The sequence below is a fragment of the Eschrichtius robustus genome, chromosome 4, assembly GCF_028021215.1.
Source record: "Eschrichtius robustus isolate mEscRob2 chromosome 4, mEscRob2.pri, whole genome shotgun sequence".
In the NCBI taxonomy this organism is placed as follows: Eukaryota; Metazoa; Chordata; class Mammalia; order Artiodactyla; family Eschrichtiidae; genus Eschrichtius; species Eschrichtius robustus.
The window spans coordinates 114,975,679-114,996,401 of record NC_090827.1 but is presented as its reverse complement, the minus strand read 5'-3'; the positions used below and the strand labels follow the sequence as shown (position 1 = coordinate 114,996,401).

The window sequence follows — 20,723 nt, the reverse complement described above, 5'->3', positions numbered from 1 at the left end:
CAGTTTATATTTCTGTGAAGAAAAGCCTCAAACTTAAATAAGCTAAATAGTAATAGTTTATTAGTCTTTTGACGACGATATAATGTAGAATAAATAACTTAGCCTTTGAGTCATACAGACCCGTGATCCATGCCAGTTCTTCCCCTTATTATCCTGTGACCGACCTCATGTGGGCCTCAGTTTCCATGTTTATCACACGGGAATGGGGGTAACGTCTAACTCATCTGATTGTTATAGGGGAGCCGATGCAGCACACAGTGAGCAATTCACATACTTCCTGGCACACACATGCCTGGTGTGTCACTCTCGGGTAACATCAGGTGTGTAGCGCACTGTTGAATACAGATACAAGAAAACACAGCTTGCTGTTGCTCACTGGATGCTTTTCTCGGTTCCCAGTCATCCCTCTTTGTGATTACTATACTGGGAAACTGCACTTGCCACCTGCCAGGAATCTGTGCTTAAATTTGGGCGTTAAGAACTCAAGCCTGATACTTAGAATGCTGGGTTCCATTCAGGCTTCACCCCATGCGTTCCTGAGCAAATTACTTACCCTGTCTCTGACTTAGTTTCCTCATCTGTAAAACAGGTGTGATGATGTTACCCATCTCGTGAGTGTTGCTGGGAGAATTTGATGAGCTAATGTGTGGGGAGATCTTGGAACAGAGCCTGGCACGTAGTAAACTCTCAATGAAGGTTTTGTTGGTGGTGGTTTTTTTTAAGTGGCATTGATCCTCTTAAATGGAACTTTAAGCAAGGCTTCCAAGTACTTAGAAATAAAATAGCTAGAGATTTTGGGTGGGGTTGAGTTGTTGGTTCAAATGTGGGTTATTACTAGTTTGGCAGCAGAAAATCTGTACTTCAGAATCACCAAACACGTTAAAAGAGAGTGCAAAATGGGAGATTTTTTTGAAAATAATGTTTTGTTAAGAAAAAATGTCAAGTATATACTAAAGTAGACAGAGACTGTAAGGAGCCCGCGTGTACGCATGTGCCCATCTTCAGCTGTCAACTCAGGACTGAGCCTCTTTCACGTGTTCCTCCCCACCTCCATATTATTTTGAAGCAAATCTCAGGTATCATGTCATAAGAAATTGGGATCACATTTGTTGTACTTTAAGTGAAACTTCTTGTAAGCATGTTTTCTGAGATGCCTGCGGGGCCTTCTTGTTCCTGGCACTTATCCCCTTGCACCATTCCACCCTGGTGGACTGAAATTAGCTAAAGCTGGGGGGTGGGGCCGCAGTAAGGGGGTGCTGCTGGGTCTAGCCTACGTAGTAGATTCCTTTGGGCCTGTTCAAACTTTTTATTGAAAACTTTGACTCCTTTTTTAAAAAAAACTGTTTTGGATAAGGCTTTAAACAGATATGCTATGACTGAATGTTTGTGTCACCCCAGAATTCATATGTTGAAGCCCTAATACCCATTAGGGTATTAAATACCCATGGGATGGTATTTAGAGGTGAGGCCTTTGGGACCTAATCAGGTCATGAGGGTGGAGCCCTCGTGAATGGGATCGGTACCCTTAGAGGAAGAGACACGAGACCACCATGTGAGGATTCAGCAAGAAGGCAACTATCTACAAATCAAGAAGAGGGCCCTTACCAGGCACCAGATATGCTGGCACCTTGACCAGGACTTTGCAGCCTCCAGTACTGTGAGAAATAAGTGTTTGTTGTTAAAGTCACCCAGCCTGTGGTATTTTGTTATAGCACCCCAAACTGAGACAAAGTGTATTAGTTTCTTATTGCTGCTGTAACAAATTACCACAAGTTTAGTGGCTTAAAACAACAAAAACTTACTATCTTCTAGTTCTGTAGGTCAAAAGTCTAAAATGGGACTCCGTAGACTGAAATCAAGGTGTTGGCAGAGCTCTGTTCTTTTCTGGAGATGCTAGGGGAGAATCCATTACTTTGCCTTTTCAAGCTTCCAGACGTTGCCTTCATCCTCTGGCTCCCTTCCTCCATCTTGAAAGCCAGCAATGTTGGATTGAGTCCTTCTCCCGTTGCATCACTTTGACTCTCTCTTCTGCCTCTCTCTTCTCCATTTAAGGACGCTGTGATTACATAGGGGCCTACCTACCTGGATACTCCAGTATAAATGCAGGATATTCTCCCTATTTTAAGGTCAACTGATGAGCACCGTAATTCCATCTGTCACGATAATTCCCCTTTGTCATGTAACATAATATAGTCACAGGTTCCAGGGGTTAGGACTTGGACATCTTTGGGCGGAGGTAATGGCATTACCTTGTCTACCACAGTAGGTATAATCCTTTGGGGATTATTCAGTACCCACTATCTATTCAACATTTAGTAAACGTTTCTGAGACTCTGCTTTGCACCAGGAATTGTGCCTGACAGGTTCTGGGGAAAGAGAGAGGACCCTTTAACCTCTAGGAGCTTGCACCCTGGTGAAGGGAAACCAGTCGGTAACGAGTCATTGTGGCCTTTGTGGTCTGTGGGGAGCGCGGCAGGACTGAGGCCACTCAGGACTTTTGGAGCTGAATTGTGAAGGGCCTTGAGTGCTGCATTTGGGGTTTGGACTCAATCCCATTGGTTAGGCCCAGAGATGACAATTAGCTGCCCTTTGGCAAGTTGGCCAGCAGAGGTGCTTCCTTTGGCTGCAGTGTGTTTTAAAACCAGAATTCATCCCTGCCCAATGCACTGCACCCTCCACTCCTCTTGCTTTACTCCCTCACACTGCTTACCTGGCCCCTTGCAGGCAGGGGTTGGGGAAGGGAGTGGAAACCATTGAAATGTATTAAACAGGAGACTTAACTTGATTAAATCTTGAATGTGGTACAGTAAATACCTTGTTTGCACATCTCTTAAATTTTTTTCCCAACAATCTTAAAAGTCAGATTTTAAAATGCAGCGTCAGTGGAAAATAGGAGTAAGAGTGTGAGGAAGGCAGCTGTGGCTTGGTGGAAGACAGGTCAAATTTGAACTCAGAGAGTCCCAGGCTTGCCTCTGAGCCCCACCAGGCACTAACCATGTGACTGGGGACGAGTCACTTAGCTTCTGCAAGGTTCACTTTCCCAACCTGGTTAATGAGCGCCGTGACGTCCGTGCCCACAATGGGCTGCTGGGAAAGAACGAGGTCATGTGGGGGGGAGTTCCTCATGGAGCCAGGGATGCTGGACAGACTCTGGCTGTCTCAGTTGTTGTTTGTAATCTGGTAAATAAATGAATATTATGGCCATAGTTCAGTTTTTCTTCGATTCATGCTCTTAAGATGCCTAAGGGTGCTTTTCTGAACCATATTTGTTTTTAGTCTAGACTCTGTGAGAAATTTAACTGAACCTTTACTGACCTGTCTCCAGACAAATGCTGAATGTTTCCTTAGTGGCAAATACTATTTTTGCATTTAAACATTTACTCATTCCACAAATACTGACTGACACCTTCTGGGCTTCATGTTGTGCTTAGAGCCATGCAGGAAGCTGTGCAGCCCCTCCTTGCATGGTTCCTAACCCCCAAGAAAGAGGTGTGCATGCAAAAGTGGAGCCAGAGGACGTGGCTGTGTGTAGCTGAGTGCCCAGTGGGTGGGATGCAGAAGTGCTTTTAAGTTCAGAGCAAAGTGAAAATTAGCCTGAGTTGGCCTTGACAGAAAAACTTTCATGAAAAAGATGAAAGTTCAGCACATCCTTCAAGGCTGGGGCTACGTATGTTTGGAATAAGTACAAAGGACATTAGGAGGAAACTAGTGTGAGCTGTGGTCAAAGGACAGGGCAGGCCACCAACTTAGTTAATCATTCTCTCCTTCTGGAAACACTTTTGTCCATATTGACCATGATCCTAGGTTTCTTCCTACCTCTTTTTATTTTGTTTGTTTCTTAATCCCTCATTCCACACACATTACCTGACACATGCTTTAGTACTAGAAATGAGCCATCACAAATTCCGTCCTCTGTACTTTTGTGTCTGTTTTGTTCATCCGTGGAAGTAGGGAAAATGGAGATTTGCTGTGTAGGGATAAATTGTCGCTCCTGCATCTTTTCTTTAATTCTGCTGGTCTGCATGGGCCCTGTTTATACACTTGATAGCTCCAGCCTTAGAATCCATCCCCTAGAACACTTGGAAGAAGGAATATTTGTCTATAAAATTTTGGATATAAGACACATAAGGAAGGGAATTGGCCTTTATTGAGCACATGCTGTGTAGTTACTAGACATGCACTATCTCATTGAATCTCAAAGTTCCTTAGAGATCATCTCTTCGTTATGCCACAGGTCACAACAGTTACAGGAAGAAGGAACCATCGGTAAGAGACCAAGACCCAGGAATGTGGGTGACTTTCCCAAAGCCACCCAACAAGTCAGTGATTATACAGGAGTCTAAAACCAGAGATATCCAGTTTGTAGCTTCAAAATCTTTTTACTACCTGCATTCCATTCTCTACTAATTTAAAATTTGTTGCATATGAGCGTAACATATTTATCCATATAAATCGTTTGCTTGCTTTTCATTATAGATTTCGCACATTGGCAAACTGAGAGATTTTCTTCTGGAACACAGGAAAGATTATATTAATGCTTATAGGTAAGTGTCTATTTTTTACCATGATTTTAGTGACTGTTCTTTTCCATACCTATATTCCTTTTGAGCTTTTTGTCCTCACTTTTTACTAACTTAGGGTTGTAATGGGGAAGGTCAGTTTGGCAGTGGAAGAATATCTGCAGAGCAAAAAGGGGCTCCCCCCCAGCCAAGGTAAGCTCAGCCATACCCCATGTCCTCAAGGTCACCATATCCTCATAGCAATGTCCCCTATTCTGATGTTCCCATGTGTCTGTAGCTCTGTGTGTGCCATATATGTTGTGAAACATGCAGAGAGAAATGGGGCAGTTTCTCACTGATTGCATATTGCTGAGCAAATGAAGAGATAATGCAAGTCATGTAAAAATGCCATTTGGAAAGACAAGAGCTCTTGCCTCTAGTGAAGAAACTTTTGGTTAGGTTGATTTTTAAAAAGAAAAAGCATTTTGATCGAGCCTTCCAAAATGGCTTCTGGAATAGACTCCAGCTCTCAGTAGACACAGGAACACCGCAGTGCAGATATCATGCCTCCTGCTCTTCCCTGACCTGCATTTGCACCTGGCTTTAGTGTGGCGTTTCTACCATAGGAGTCAGCTTCAAGTGTATTACCTAAATTAATGGAAAAGTTGGATTAGACATACGAAGTGACATCATTAGAAGCATCTTTTTAGGATTTCATCATTATAAAACAAGGGATTTTGCCCTTCAGAAGCCTTCCTATCACAGTTAGAAAATACAGAACAAATCTGATTTTTAAAAAAACTTTGTCAATATATGCAAAAATGAAAATGTTTCATATAAATTCTTTAACAGAGAAAATAATTGTGCCCCAGGTGAATTTTAAATAATCTCTACCACTTTGTCTACTTTATACTTTTAAGTGTATTTCATTTGCATAATTTTGGAATATACTGAATTAGTCTAATGCTTAGTACCAAGAAAACCTTACTTTAAAGTTCTCAGTTAAAATAGTTGGTCACCACTAGATGGCAGTGTAAATTTTATTTCTAAAGGTGTATGTACATCAGATGCTAATTTTATAGTGCATAAAAATGGAAGCGACAGTCATTTTGGAAAGCTTAATAAAACCAGTATAAGCCTATCAGTTCCAGCTCCTTTCTTTAGTACTTTACAACTTAGGTTAAATAAGTGGTTGTAGAGATCTCTCATGGAAATCCATTATTAACTCCCATTATTTGCCTTGAAAAGGCATCCAGCCAGGTGAATGCTTTAGAGGTTGGTTTAGTTCAGGCCACCCTGTCCCCTGATTAGCCGTGCAAACCTGAGAAAGTCACTTAATCTGTAAAATGCAGTGTCTTCCTCTAAACCAGGGGTCAGCAAACCACAACCTGTAGGCCAAGTCCAGTCTACTGCCTATTTTTGTGCAGCCTGTGAGCTGAGAATAGTTCTTATATTTTTAAATGGCTGGGGGGGAAAATAATAACAATAGGGACTTCCCTGGTGGCTCTGGTTAAGACTCCTCGCTCCCAATGCAGGGAGCCCGGGGTCGATCCCTGGTCAGGGAACTAGATCCCACGTGCATGCCGCAACTAAGGAGCCCGCCCGCCGCAACTAAGACTTGGTGCAACCAAAATAAAGAAGAAAGAAATATTAAAAAAAAAAAGAAGATGAAATTAAGAGAAGATGCTGGGCCAGTGCCCCACCTCCTCTTCCCTAGTTAATTAAATACACTGTCCCTCTTAACAGTATACGTGTAATACATAAGAAATAAAACCAGTTTTTAAAAATAATAATAATTATAATAATATTCTACCACATAAGAAAATTATATGAAATTAAATTTTTGTGTCTATAAATAAAGCTTATTGGAACAGCACCATGCCCATTCATTTGCATGTTATCGATGGCAGCTTTTACACTACGACAACAGAGCTGAGTGGCTGTGACAAGCTATATGGCCCTCAAAGTCTAATATGTATACTCTGTGGCCCTTTTCAGAAAAGGTTTAAGGAGCCCTGCTCTAAATAATGAGAGTGATGATCACTTGCCACTTGTTAGGTGATTCAAACAAGACAGTACAATTGAAATGCAGTGCAAAAAGAAAAAAGCAATGAGGGGACTTCCCTGGTGGCGCAGTGGTTAAGAATCCGCCTGCCAATGCAGGGGACACGGGTTCGAGCCCTGGTCTGGGAAGATCCCACATGCCGTGGAGCAACTAAGCCCGTGCGCCACAACTACTGAGCCTGCACGCCACAACTACTGAAGCCCGCGCACCTAGAGCCCGTGCTCCGCAGCAAGAGAAGCCACCGCAGTGAGCAGCACACATACCGCGACAAAGAGTAGCCCCCGCTCGCCGCAACCAGAGAAAGTCCGCGCGCAGCAATGAAGGCCCAACGCGGCCAAAAATAAATAAATAAAATAAATAAATTTTTTTAAAAAAAACAATGGATTTATAAAAGGATTATAAGGCTGCTATTCTGTAACTTTGCAATAGTTTTAAACTTTTGATTATAATGGTGGGATTAAGGCATTTCTCCTCGAACAGCACAGCTCGGCGCCACGCACTGTGTGTCAGTGTTTCCAGAGCAGGTGTGGACTTACTCCGAGTCCTCATGCTGCTCAGGACAGTGGGCAGCTGGCCTCGGCCTCCCCCTTTCCCGGCTACCATGGCAGCACACTCTGGGGCGGAGGACCAGGGTCCCTGGAGCCCGTCTCACCCTGCCACTTACTGGTTGTGTGGCTGCAGCGTCAGCAGAACTAGAGCTCCTGAGGCTTTCTTAGTCTTGACCAGTCATTACCCCATTATAGAAACTCGGTCTTGAATTCCTTTTCCCAGTTGCAGTTCATGGCCAGCCAGTGCAGTCTGAGTTTCACTCCTGCCCCTGTTTTGGTCCCTTTGAAAGGTCAGGGACTTTGAGGGTCAATCACACCTAGGTTCTAGTCCCAGTTCTGCCACATATTAATCATGTAAGTGTATACAGCTCACTTCACATCTTTGTGCTTGCTTTTTTTGTTTGGTTTTAAATAAAGTGTGGATAATGTTCTTGTGAGGATTAAATGAGATGTGTGAGAGTTCCTGGCACGTAGAAGTCCCTTGGTGAATGGTACCTGAATTGGAATCCCATTTGACCTGTGATGAAGGTGGGGCAGTGGTCAGTTGATAAAGAAAGCACCTCTAATTTCCTGCCAGAGGTGGGAGGGAGGGAGAGAAAGAGAGAGAGAGGATGCCAGAGTCAAGTCGACATGACAGAGATGGACGTGTTCTCAGCTTGATCACTAGTGAAACCTAGGGTGGCGGCAGAGGTTAGGTCTGCAGGTGGGTGACCTTGCTGAAGGCTCCTGAATTAGACGCACTCAGCCATTGGTGCCACTGAACGGTCACAGCCCCGGAGCACAGAGAGCACAGAGGCCCCTGATAGCATATGAGAGAGAGGGCAGGCAGATCCCAGAGGAGAGGAGAGAGAGGAGCCGTGGCTCCATGCGTGTTCACGCCCATGCCCAGGTCCTTCTGCCAGGCTGCCAATCAGAGAAGTCCCTGCCCCCAAGGGAGGGGCAGGAGGGAGGAGGCTGAGGTTAGGTGTCATGCTAGAGGAGTGGATTCATGTAGAAACATGAGGACCAGGGAATAAGCATTCCCCTCCATGCCCTACATTCTCTCCAGATGGAGAAAGGCCATCTTTATCTTCTCCCATCAAGCTCTCCCTCCCAAAGGTGGTAGACTGTTTAAAGCCTTTCTTTTTTTACTGCTCTGCCTCCCGATGCAATGTGCTGGCCTTGGCCTGTTCCTGAGAAGATTTTGGATAGAGTGTGATCATGGAATTGAGAGAAACATTGCCTTCAGACCCATAAGGCTATGTTAGCTTGGCATAGTTAGGAAGCTGTAATCTTTTCCACAATGTAGAGCTCAGACTTTATTGACCCATTTAATTTTTTTAAAATAATGACATTTTACTAGAGCAGAACAGCATGCAACCTAGATAGCCTCTGGCTGGACCTCTTAAATGATTTTAATTAAAACTAATTCCTCCACTTCTGGTAGATGTACCTTTTCCTTAATATCCTGGCAACAAAACGATACCACCTGGGGGAGAAACTTTCTTGGTTTTTGTTGTTGTTACTAATAGAATAACCATACTGTCAATTTCCAGTTTAAAAGGTTAATATATAATGTCTCCTAAAGGAACATCACCTTTTAATTGAGTAATCAGTTTTATCAAATTAACCTTTAGACCTTTTCAGTTTCACTGAGCTGAGTTTCCATTAAGTCAAAATAGAGTAGGAGGATGTTAATCTGATGTTCTTGGAATTAGTCATTTATCGGTCTGCTCCGACCACGGGGTGCATAGCCACTTGGAAGTGGGTACCTGTCTTATTTATTTGTTCCTGACCCCGTTAGCCTCCGTTTCCGCGGAGACGGTTTCTATTAGGGGCGGCACAGGACTCGCCGCCCCTCTGCTCACTGCTCTCACTCCGCCCGCCTTGACCTGACTGGGGAGTTGGGAGGAGGGTGGAGCATGCTTGCCCAGCCCCTTCCCCTCTTTCTTGGGTCTTCTGCCTCAGGTAGAGTACATTCTGTCAGGGTTACCATGTTAAGCCAAACTAGTTAAGAAAACAAAGTATTGGGGAGGGTTGGGAGAGGGAAATAGGTCTCTGTTGCTTTTCAGGTTCTGCTGACGGGAGGACCATCCATTCCCCAGGAACCCATGGGCTTCCTTCTCTCCTTCCAACGACCCCCCACCCCCGAAAATGTGGACCCTGGGGTTGGGTCGTGGGAAGGTGCCGCACTGAGGGAGGAGAGGAGACTGGCCTCCTGGTTGGCCCTGGGAAGAGCCTTAGGCTTACTCTTCCCTCTTCTCTTGGGTGCCTGTCATCAGGATGGACACATTCCCTGCCCCTCTGTGCCTCCACTTTTCCAGGGAAGGCTCTGGAAGGGGGGTGCCTGCAGGTCTTGGGGTGGGAGTGAAATAAATCTGGGAGGGACCTATTAAGGAGCACAGTTGTGTAGCTGTGTGTCAGGCCTCTTCAGGTCGGCCTCATGCATTAAGTGAGGTCATTCAGAAAGTATTTGACTATTGAGATATTGAGATATTGAGATATTGAGAATAAATGAGTAAAACATAATAGTGTTAGAGCAGGATAAATGCTTTTAGGGGGAGGGGAGAAGGGAAAATAGAAATTGTCAGGGAGGGTACAAGTTTATAAAGGTAGCTTAGGGAAGGACTTATTAAGATGGGGGGGACATTGAGTAAACACCTAAAAGAAGTAAGCAGTCAGTTTATATAGATATCATCCAGGGAAAGGACATTCCAGAAGGAGAAGACGGCAGCAAGTGTAAGGTCCTAATGCAGGAGTATGTCTGGAGGGTTCAAGGAACAGCAGGGAGGCCAGGGTGGCTGGAGCAGGAGGGACTGGGGAGTGTGGGGGGCGGTAGTTGAAGATGAGCTCAGAGAGAGGGCAGCAGCCAGATCTCGTGAGCTGTCTTACGGCTCGTGTAGCTCTTGTAAGGACCTTGGCTTTTACTCTTAGGGGGGAAGCACTAGAAGGTCTGTACAGAGGGTTGATAGGATCTGACTAACTTTCTAACAGGATCAGTAAGGCTAGTGTGTTAGAATAATCTGTGGAGGGACACGACAGAAGCAGCAGACCAGCTGGGAGGCTACGGTCATGGTCCAGGTGAGGGATGCCAATGGCATGGCCCAGAGGATGTGGATGTGGCAACGAGGTCACATTCTGGAATTATTTTGAAGGTAGAGCCAACGAGATTTGTTAATGGATTAGCTGTGAGCTGGGAGAGAAAAAGAGGTGCAAGGATGACTCCAGGTTTGGGGCCTGAGCAGCTAGAAGGAATGGAATTGCCGTCAACCCAGATGGGGGAGCATGTTTGAAGAGAGCGGGCAGGAGCTCAGTTTGGGGCATATTTGTAACACAGATTAAACATCTGAATAGAGATGTTGAGCCAGCAGTTAGATATGCGTGTCTCAAGTTCAAGGAGAGGTTCAAGCTGAAGACATAAATTTGGACTTGTCACTGTAGAACTGGTATATACGCTGACAAAAAAAAAGCCATGAGCCTAGCTGAACTCACCGAGGGAGCAACGTAGACAGTGGAGAGATTGAGGGACTGAGGGTAAAAGGTATCAACCAAAAGCCTGAAAACGAGCAGGCGGGGAGATAGGAGGGAAACGGGAGAGAGTGTTGTCAGGGAAGACAGAGGAGAAAGCAAATCAGGGGGAGGGGAGCCATTAGCTCCATCCAATCTGTGGCAAGTAACTCAGGGGAGGGATGACCCAGCGGTGACCTTGGGGAGTGAGGACCACAGTCGGGGGATGAGGGCAAAAGGCCCTTTGGATGGGGTCGAGAGAGAATAGTCAGGAAGATGGAGACAGGGTTGTAAACGTCTCAGAGGAGTTTTACTGAAAAAAAGCGGGGAAATTGGACCGTAACTGGTAGGAGATGTGGATTTGAGAGATTTTCTTTTGTTTTTTAAGTTGGGAGAAATAACAGCATGTTTGTATGTGGCTAGGAAAGATCCAGTAGACGGGGAACACTGATTTTATTGGGAACTAACACGTGTAGTGTTCACTGTGTGCCAGACACTGCCTAAGCACCGTGTCTACGCAGTAATTCTTTTACGGTTGATGGTGCACGAGAGAGAAAGGAGAATCACTGGGGCCAACCTGGTGCCCAGGTGGAGGGGCAGAGCTAGGAGATGGACACGTCATCCTTAGTAGCTGGGGAGAAGGCACAGTGTGCCGGCCCATGGGAAGCAAGGTGGGGAGAGCTTGGAGGAGCGCCCAGAAACCAGGAAGCACAGTTATTACTGATGCTGCAGATGGGGACGGAGGTGTTGGAGGTTTGAGCTGTGAGGAGAAGATAGGAAACAGGCACCTGGGAGAGTGGGAAAGCAGACACAGTGAGGACATACCGCATAATTGCCAGGCACCATTAGGGGGCCATGTGTGGTTAGTAATCATATAAAGCCAATATTTTGATCTCTGTCTGATTCCCACTTGATCCTAGACTCAGCTGCTGGTGAGCTAGTAACTCTCCGTTCTCTGTACAGCGCTGGTCTCCGGACTCTTAACTCCAAATGGCCCTTCTCTCAGTGCTTCCCACTCCTGGCATTCTTCCAGGAGCCAGACTTTTCCTATAGCCCTCGGAAGTTTAGGATGGAAAGAGTCAGATCAATTAAACAAAATCCAGGCAACCAAATATTTTTTGAGTGTCCATCGTGTGAAAGCAGTCTGTTATTAGTTTGTGGACTGCACCAGTGTTCTGTTCTCTTTATCAGGTGAACGTCAGTAACCTCAGCCCTGTGTCAGCTTTGTGGCCACTGTGCTGTATGTCACAGTGACTTTTCCCTTTCTCCTTTGTAAATTATAGAACTTCAGAACTTTAGTTTCTCTAGATTTTATCACAAAGTGTTTAGAAGACCATTTGCCCTGGTTTCATTTTTGAAAACAAAGTATCAATCATGGAACATCTAGTCTCAAGAGCATTACTTCTGTCCTTTTGAGTTGCATTATAAGGACAAGTGTTAGTAGCAGCTTCTTTCTTTCATATTTCCAGTTCTTTCTCCTCTTCCTTCTGTGCTCTTTGTTTCTACTACTGTCTCTTGCTTACCCAGGCCCCAGATCTCAGGGTCTGCTGATGCTTTGCCTCCAACGTCTACTCTGTTCCTGACGATTTTTGCATCTCAGATCCATCACCTCTTTTCGGTCTTGCCACCCACGCTCTACCATTGCTCCTGTCTTCAGTTCGACAGAAATTTACTAGCACCTACCTGTGCTAGGGATATAAAGATGAATAAGGCAGGATTCTTTCTGACTTCCATAACCCATCACCTGATCTTCCTCCTCTCTTCCAGCTAATGTGGAATTGCCAACATTTATCTTCTTCAAGCTCTGCCTTTCCATTGGCTACAGAATAAAACTCCTCAAGTCATACTGGAGGCCCACCAAGAACTCATCGCTTCTACCTAGCCTGTGCTCCAGCCAAACTGAACCACTGACTGTTCTCCAGACAGGCTCCCTCTCTCCCGATTCCGTTCTATTGCTCAGAGCGTCTGCTCTTGTCTCCCACGGCTACATCCTGCCTTTCAAGATTTAGTTCATAGATCACCTTCCTTCTGATTAGCTAATAGGGAATAAGCATCCCCTCTTCTGAACTCTTCTACCTTTTATGACTCAAGAAGTGCCTTGAGCAGTGGTTAAGAGTGTGGAGCCAGGATGCCTTGGTTCAAATCCAAACTCTGCTAATTCCTAGCTGTGTGACCTTGGCAAGTTACTTAACCTCTCTGTGCCTCAGTTGCATCATGCGTAAAATGGGAATTATAATAGTACCCACCTCATAGAATTTTGATAATTAAGTGGGTAAATATATGTGAAGTGCTTACAACAGTGAATTAGTGTCAGTGTTAATGCATGGAAAGTGTTATATGGCTATTAACCTTTGTTTATGATGTATAGTTGTGTACATAAGCCTGTGGATATTACCTGTTGTGATATAGTTTATTGAGAGCAGGGTCTATATTTTGTTCATGTCTGTAGCTCAGACATTAACAGTTTCATTTCATAATGTATATTGGGCATATACTATGGGCAAGGTACTACACTCGCTCATATTTAATATTTATAGCAAAAATGAGATTGTGGTCTTTAACTTTTGTCCAGACCTTTTCAGTAACCTTTGGAACAGAGTCTAAAATAATTTACGTTATTCTCTCTTCTTCTCTGTCTTCAGGAAGTATCTAATTGCATATTAAATTAATAGGCAGAATGTCAATGGTATTTTGTAATTTTGAACTTGCCCTTTCTTAACATACTAATCAACCAGATAATTTTTAAAAGCCTATTCCTTTAAATTTCTGAACCAGCGAATGAACTTACTCCTCTGGTTTTTTCCTTGTTTCTCCCTGAAATAAATTGACTAATCCAAACCTATACCTAACATAATCTCCTTAAACTGAATCTAATATTTAGATAAATTGAAGTCTGTAATAAAATTATTCCTCTGCACATCATAAAGGAAATAAAATCAAAGTTTGAAAAAGTTATGTGTGCATGTCCTGTGAGAATATATCTTTTGGAATTATTTTCCAGATGGTTAACCTTTTCCAAATAGTAGTAATTTTGTTATGGTGATACGTAATTTGGGGCTATGTCACTGGCAAGCGTTCGTTACTTTTGATGAGTGTTTCAAATGCCGATTATATAGCTAGTGCTGTTCTTAAAACATCACAGAAGAATCAGAGGTTGAACCCTTTCTCAAGTTGCTCCATCTCCTCATCTGTCACGTCCTAAACTTTCTGTGCCATCTTTGGCCCCGCACCTTACCATCTTTCCTTCCACACCTGTGCTTTCTTCTGTGCTCTGTGTCCTAGGCGTCTCCTCATTTACCTCCACACCCAGTCAGCCCGGTCTTGTAGACCCAACCTATGAGATCTCTCTCAGATCTGTTATGCTTCCTCTCCCCCACTGACGTGGCCTTGCCCAGGCTCTGTTCATCTCTTCCTGGATGCTCAGCGCCCTCTTAACTGGGGTCTGATTTCATCCACCTCCAGGCCAGCGACCACAGAAGACCCCATGCAAAATGCAGATTCCTCTGTTTAAAATCCTCCAGTGACTATGCCAGCCGGCAGTCCCCACCTTCTGTACCGCAGGGACTCCTTTCCAGTTGATAGTGGCATATTTGTATTTTGTATGATTGTTTTATTTGGGGGAAACCTATTGATACTGAAGAAACAGCTAATGCACATTTGGTAACTTTAAATAAATGTGTACTTATCATAATACCGTCTGCATTCCTTTGGAAAATTCTGTAGACATATGCTAGACACATTCAGTGTGGAGACACTGACCGGGTGCATGTGATGTGCTGCCCCTTGAAATAAATCAGGGGGTCCCAGAGGTCCATAGCTAGGATGCTTGGTTTACAGGGACCACCTGGTATACTTCTGTTTTCCCTTTCGTTCTCAGATGTGTCCTGTTGTAGATCATACGTTATGTGGTCATTCCAACCATGACCCACAGGCTGGGGATTTGGAGCAGGTCTTCTCCCGCTGTCCCCTGTGTGGAGACTTTTCCTCTCCACCTGCCCAGCACCTCCCCTGCATGAACTGACCACTCCCCGCATGGGTCCCACTGTCCACTTCCAGACCAGTGCCATCCACCGCCGTTCCTTGTGCCCCCCCGTGTCTGTGCCAGTCTCCCCTGTGGTGTGGTGCCCTCTGTGGGAATCAGAAATGAGCCTTACTTAATTAACTTTGAACCCCCAGCCCCGCCACAGTGCCTGACATATGGGGGGCTAGTATACAAGTGAGTGAATGAATGAATTGCGAGGATTAATAAGTAAATAAAATACATGTAAGGCACCGAGAATAGTGTCTGGTGCATACTAAGTGCTCAGCTAATGTTAGCACACCTACTGTGTGTGGGACAGCATTTTTAGGTATTGGGGAAACAGAAGTGAATGAGACCAAGTCCCTGCTTTCATGAAGCTTGCATTCTCCTGGGAGGAGATGGATGTTACTATTTCAGAATGCTGTAAAGGAAAACAAGCCAGGTAAGGAACGTATAGTCCGAGAGGAGTAGTGTGATTTGGGGAGCCGCAGCCCTCACATCACAAAGCAGAGTGTGGGAGGGCAGCTTTGGAGCTGAGAGACAGTGACTTAATAACCAGCACAGACTATTTACAACAACTGAGACATGGAAGCAACCTAAATGTCCATCAACAGATGAATGGATAAAGAAGATGTGGTGTATATATATATATACAATGGAATGTTACTCAACCATAAATTAGAATGAAATAATGCCATTTGCAGCCACATGGATGGACCTAGAGGTTATCATACTAAGTGTAGTAGGTCAGACAGAGAAAGACAAATATCATATGATATCACTTATATGTGGAATCTGAAAAATTGATACAAATAAACTTATTTACTAAACAGAAACAGACTTAGAAAACAAAGGGGTTACCAAAGGGGAAAGGGGTAGGGAGGGATAAATTAGGAGTTTGGGGATCAGCAGATACATACTGCTATATATAAAATAAACAACAAGGACCTACTGTACAACACAGGGAACTATATTCAATATCTTGCAGTAATCTATAATGGAAAAGAATCTGTATAACTGAAGAATCTGTATAACTGAATCACTTTGCTGTACACCTGAAACTAACACATTATAAATCAACTATACTTCAATTTAAAACCAAAGAATTAGGCAGACTAAAAAAAATAAAAATTAAAAATAACCAACACAAGCACTGACCATCACTGAGGGCGAGTGCTGGGTGCGGCACAGGGGGCGGTCGGGGGGCTGGCTCTGATCAGGCCGTGTGAGCAGAGATACGAAGGCCGAGAGAGGGCAGGCGTCTGCCGGGAGAGAGTCCAGGCTGCCGAAGGCTGTGTGTCTGATTGGGGGACAGCAAGGAGGCCATTGTGACTGGAGCGAAGTGAATGGGGGCGAGAGGCAGGAAGTATGGTCACAGGTGGAGGTTGGGAATATCAGGACTTTATATTTTATTCTCAGTGAGAATGGGAACGGGGGCTAGTGCGGCTGGTGGGTGGAAATGGAATGATTATCTAAGGTCCCTTTTAACTTGACATTTTGTGATTCTGAATTTCAGCTGTAGTGTCCGGGGTATCTCATCACTGTTCATAATAATGCTGCAGCACCCACCCATGTCTTACAGAAATGAGCACAGCGATATAACTACAGCAGCTTCAGGGTGCAGCATTACTGAAAGTGGGCACCCTTGCTTGTTCAGTAACTTTAGAGTTTTAACTGATTATCAGGGGAAGTGAAATGGTTCTAAAAGCTCTTTCATTGTGAGTTTTGAAGACCGCCTGTCAACATGGGAGAAATGCCAGCCTGAAGCAGCTCTTCACAAATGGTGTCCCCGCAGCACTCTCCATGCAGCCCCCAGGCGTTCCTCTGGGGGACTCCGACTCTGTCAGTGTGCTGTGTGACAGCCGTCAGTCGCTGCCCCGCTGTTCTCAAAGTCAAAGCCCACACTCTTAACAAGGCCTGTGTGCTCCGGCCCCTGATTCCACTCCAGGCCCGCCACACTCCCTCGCTGGCCTGGCCTGCTCCAGTTTGGTCTGCAGGAAGCTTTTCCTACCTGACAGCCTTCTTAAGTGTTGGTTCTACTGTCTAGAGCGTTCTCCCACCTCTTAGCCTGGCCAGTTCCTCCTCATCCTTCAAGTCTCAGCTTAAACGTCACTGCAACAGGGAACTTTGCTCTTCCTTTCACACCCCGTGACTCCATGTGTGGTCATTTGCTGCTGCCCTTTAATTTTGTGCCTCTCTCTCTCTTTGTTAGCCATGTCATGTCTGAATATGGGAGAATGACGGACACAGAACGAGACCAGATAGACCAGGATGCTCAGACATTCATGAGGACCTGCTCAGAAGCGATCCAGCAACTGAGAACACAAGGTGCCGTGCCCCGAAAGATGCAGCCAGCCAGCTGTGACTCAATTAAGTACTTACATGATGCATATGGCACAGCCGCGTAAAGCTCTCTTTTGTGTTCTTATTTCGATTTAGGTTTCAGAACTTTAAAATTCTTTTTTCCTGATTAGTGTTTTAACCTAAGCTGTTAAAAATAATGAAAAGGCCATGAATTCAAGTTAAACAGATGGGAAGAGGGAGGCGGAAAGGACCTCTCCAGACAGAACCAAAAATTTACCAAGGGGCCAGGGTCAGAGAAGATGAATCGTGTGTGGAGGTGTGTGCATGTGTGCCTGTGTTCTGGGTGGCACTGAGAGGGGCAGCAGTTGATGGCACGTGGACAAGTATGCAAGGTCTCTAAGCTCTCTACTTAGAGTATTAAGGTAAACTGTAGTATCAGACTCTCGTGGTTAAGAGGAAGGCTCTGGAGCCTTGGCTGCTTATGTACCCACCCCAGCTCCACCATGTTCTGGCCATATGGCCTTTGGCAAGTCACTTAATCGCCCTGGGTCTCAGTTTCTTCATCTATAAAATGGAGATATTTCTTAGCGTATATTTCTTAGGTATATTTCTTAGGGTTGTTATGAGAATTCTCATAGCATCCTTAGAACAATAGCTAGCATTAGGGTTACTATTATCATCTCACTTTCACTGATGTTTAATTCTTACTGAGGGACTGAGATGGCTTCCTTGATTCTTTTTTAATTTGCTTAGGCAGATACAGATTACATTAACATAGCATAGAGTTCAAGTGGCCAGATGCTATTGTGCTTGACACAGACTTTTGTTTGGGAAGCTTCCATGGACAACCTGGAGAATCTGTTGAAAGCTATAGACATTCCTGCCAGAAAAAAATATACGTATGCACAAAATTTTGTGTATAATTTCATGGATCCGCTAAATTCCTCATGTGAATCTCAGATTACGCGGCCCTATGGTAGAAACAGATCATGCCCCCTACCCTTAAGGACATTCATTGAGATAACCTAGAAAATACATGAACATTAATAAAATGAGGAATTAAGTACCAAACCACGTGACCTTGGCCTCCTTATTGACTCTGAGCCTTAGTTTCTTCATGTGTAAAACAGGCATAATTATAATTGCCTTTCGGATTGTTTGGATCATTAGCAGTGAGTTATGTAAAGTACTAACAGGGTGCCTGCACATGGTAGGTACTCAGTCTCTCATAAACCGGAGCTGTCCTAGCAAAGTAACTGGCACAGACTCTAAGAAGAAGTGATGGTTCACAGAAGAAAGGCATCCTTGTGGCTCAGTGACTCAAGGTTTCCTGGAGAAGGAAGGTTTGACTCGGTGTCTAAAGGAAATGTGAATGGCTGAGGGGAGAGGACGGAGCATTCCAAGCTGAAAAACAGGCAGGCAGAGGGGGCGTGTGTGCTCTGAGTTTGATTTAAACATGTTACTTGAAGGTCAGCTTGAGCGTTGGACGCTGTTAATACGAACGGGGTCAGCACTCAAGAAGAGGGCCGTGTCAAATGCGATCCCTACGTGCTGTAATAAACCATAAATTATTTGACTAGTTTTTCTGCAGGTTTAATCTTTTGCTCTCACAAAGCCTAATAAATCTTACTCTTTTAAAAATGTAATGTCACTTGACACAAGACTTGTTTTATAGCTGTATTTTTAAGAATACTTCTAATAAAGAAACTGTTGTGAGGAAGATGATGAATTGTTCTTCTGTATAATTGAATACAGAGCCCTGAATATTGTCCTTTTCTGTTACAGCCCACAAGGAGATACATTCCCAGCAAGTGAAGGAGCACAGGAGTGCTGTTTTGGATTTCATTGAAGATTACTTAAAAAGTATTTCATTTTATCTTAAAGGTCAAATGTGGCATTTCACAATAGATGGGATGCAACATTTAGCTTTGCTAGCTGAGGACTGTCCTGTCTCATTGTATTTAATGATACCTTTGCCTGAAACGCAGTTCTAAGTGGTCTCTGGTATTTTCCCCTGAACAGGAGTATGTAAACTTTACTCAGAACAAAGAGCCATCCGAGTTAAGCGAGTGGTGGACAAGAAAAGATTGTAAGTATTGTCTCCATTGGTGTTCTTTAATTAATAATAGTAATGATAATAACAGCAACTAAAGTTTGTAGAGCACTGTGCTTTAGAGTCAGACTGGGTTGCTATATAAACATAAAAAAAAGCTAACTTAATCAGGATATGTCATAATTAGTGAGATCAGTAGCAAGTTCAGAGTGGGGACTGGTACCATTGAGTAGCAAAGCCTAGGACCTAAGAGCTCCAGCTTGCAGGCAGGCAGCCTGTGTTCAAATCCTGGCTTTGCTGTGTGACAATGGGAAGATTGCTTAACTTCTCTGTGCCTTAGTTTCCTCATTTGTAAAATGGAAAGATTTATAATACCTACCTTGTTGGGTTGTTGTGAGAACAAAATGAGTTGATATAGGTAAAACACTTGCCGTGAGTGGTTAATATATGTTAACTTATACTATTATCTGCTCTTAAGCATTTACCATGTGTCAGGCACTATGTTTATTTCATTTAGTCCTCACAGCCACTCTATTAAAAAGTATTAGTATCCCATATTATAGAGGAAATTGAGGCTCAGGGAATTTGGGTTACTTGCCCGGTATCACATAGCTGAACTCAGATTTGAATGTCAGGTTAACCAGGGCAGATTTCTCTAACAATGGGCTTTGTGTTGGATGTTGAAAGAAAATAATCTGGGTAAGGGATTAGAGAGGAAGGAAGCAGTCCAGGCTCAGGCAGGAGGGCAGGCAGAGTATTTGCCCAAAGCAAGTCCTGGAGGAGAAGTTAGGGCCTTGATGGTGTGTGATTTATCATCGAGATGGTGCGTGGTCACTGGGTCTCACACCCACCAGAGCGAGAGATGCCAATTCTGCTTCCTTATCTCAGGCGGACCTTGACACTTGAGACTTAACAGGTACCTTGAGTAAAGTAAGAAGGGGCTTTTGCAGCTGCCTCCTCAGTTCCTGGTTCTCAGCAGAGGTTTGGACAAATTAAGATCAGATGGGAATTGTTCTCATTTAGGCAGTGAAGTTCATCCTCGTCTCCTGTCAGATAGCTGCCCTGTGCCAATTACTTTGAGCAGAGGACCTTGAGGGAAATAACTGTGTGACCCTTCACAATGTAGTCCAGCCCTCCCTTCTAGTTCTTTCCTCACCTTACCCCAGAAGGCATCTGCCTAAAACACATATACTTTTATCACTCCCTTGCTCTAGTGTCTTAACAAAGCTAAACTTCACAGCATGACATTCCAGGCCCGTAATGATTTGTTTCTTAGTTGGTCTCCATGGATTTATGCTCTGACTATACCTGACTACTTTGTGTTCTAAAGAGGCCTTGTTCTTTTAAATTTTTATGCCTTAATCCTTGCTGATGTCTCTGCCCAGAATGCCCTTCACATATAAATTTATATTCTCTGCCCCTGTCCCCCCATTCATGTGGCAAGCAAATTCCTATTTATCCTTCCAGTCCCGGTTAAGATGTTGCTTGCTCTTTAAGGACTTTCGCAGTTCCCACGGGCCATATTAGTGTCTCCTTCCTATGTAGGTTCCCTGCGCGTTGTCATGGTCAGGTGTGACACTTCCACTCTTGGAAAAGCTGCTAGTACGCCCCCTTAGCCCAGTGTGCAGCATGATGCCTGTCCCAGTCCAGGGAAGCCACTCAGTAAGGACTGTGGAATGAATGAATGAATGGCAAGTTTCCTGAAGATAATTTGGCTGTAAGTAGAGTTGTTTCCATTGTCAAGTTG

General features: G+C 44.3%; 1 protein-coding gene across 1 annotated transcript in view; it reads left to right on the top strand.

The window, feature by feature from the left end:
• The window catches only part of STX18 (syntaxin 18), a 121,187-nt gene that overhangs the window by 63,049 nt on the left and 37,415 nt on the right, over positions 1-20,723 (top strand). Inside the window, exons 2-5 of the mRNA XM_068543232.1 lie at positions 4,477-4,544; positions 16,832-16,947; positions 18,709-18,786; positions 18,946-19,012. Of these exons, the coding sequence (XP_068399333.1) occupies positions 4,477-4,544; positions 16,832-16,947; positions 18,709-18,786; positions 18,946-19,012 (329 nt within the window). The remainder of the gene's footprint in view (positions 1-4,476; positions 4,545-16,831; positions 16,948-18,708; positions 18,787-18,945; positions 19,013-20,723) is intronic.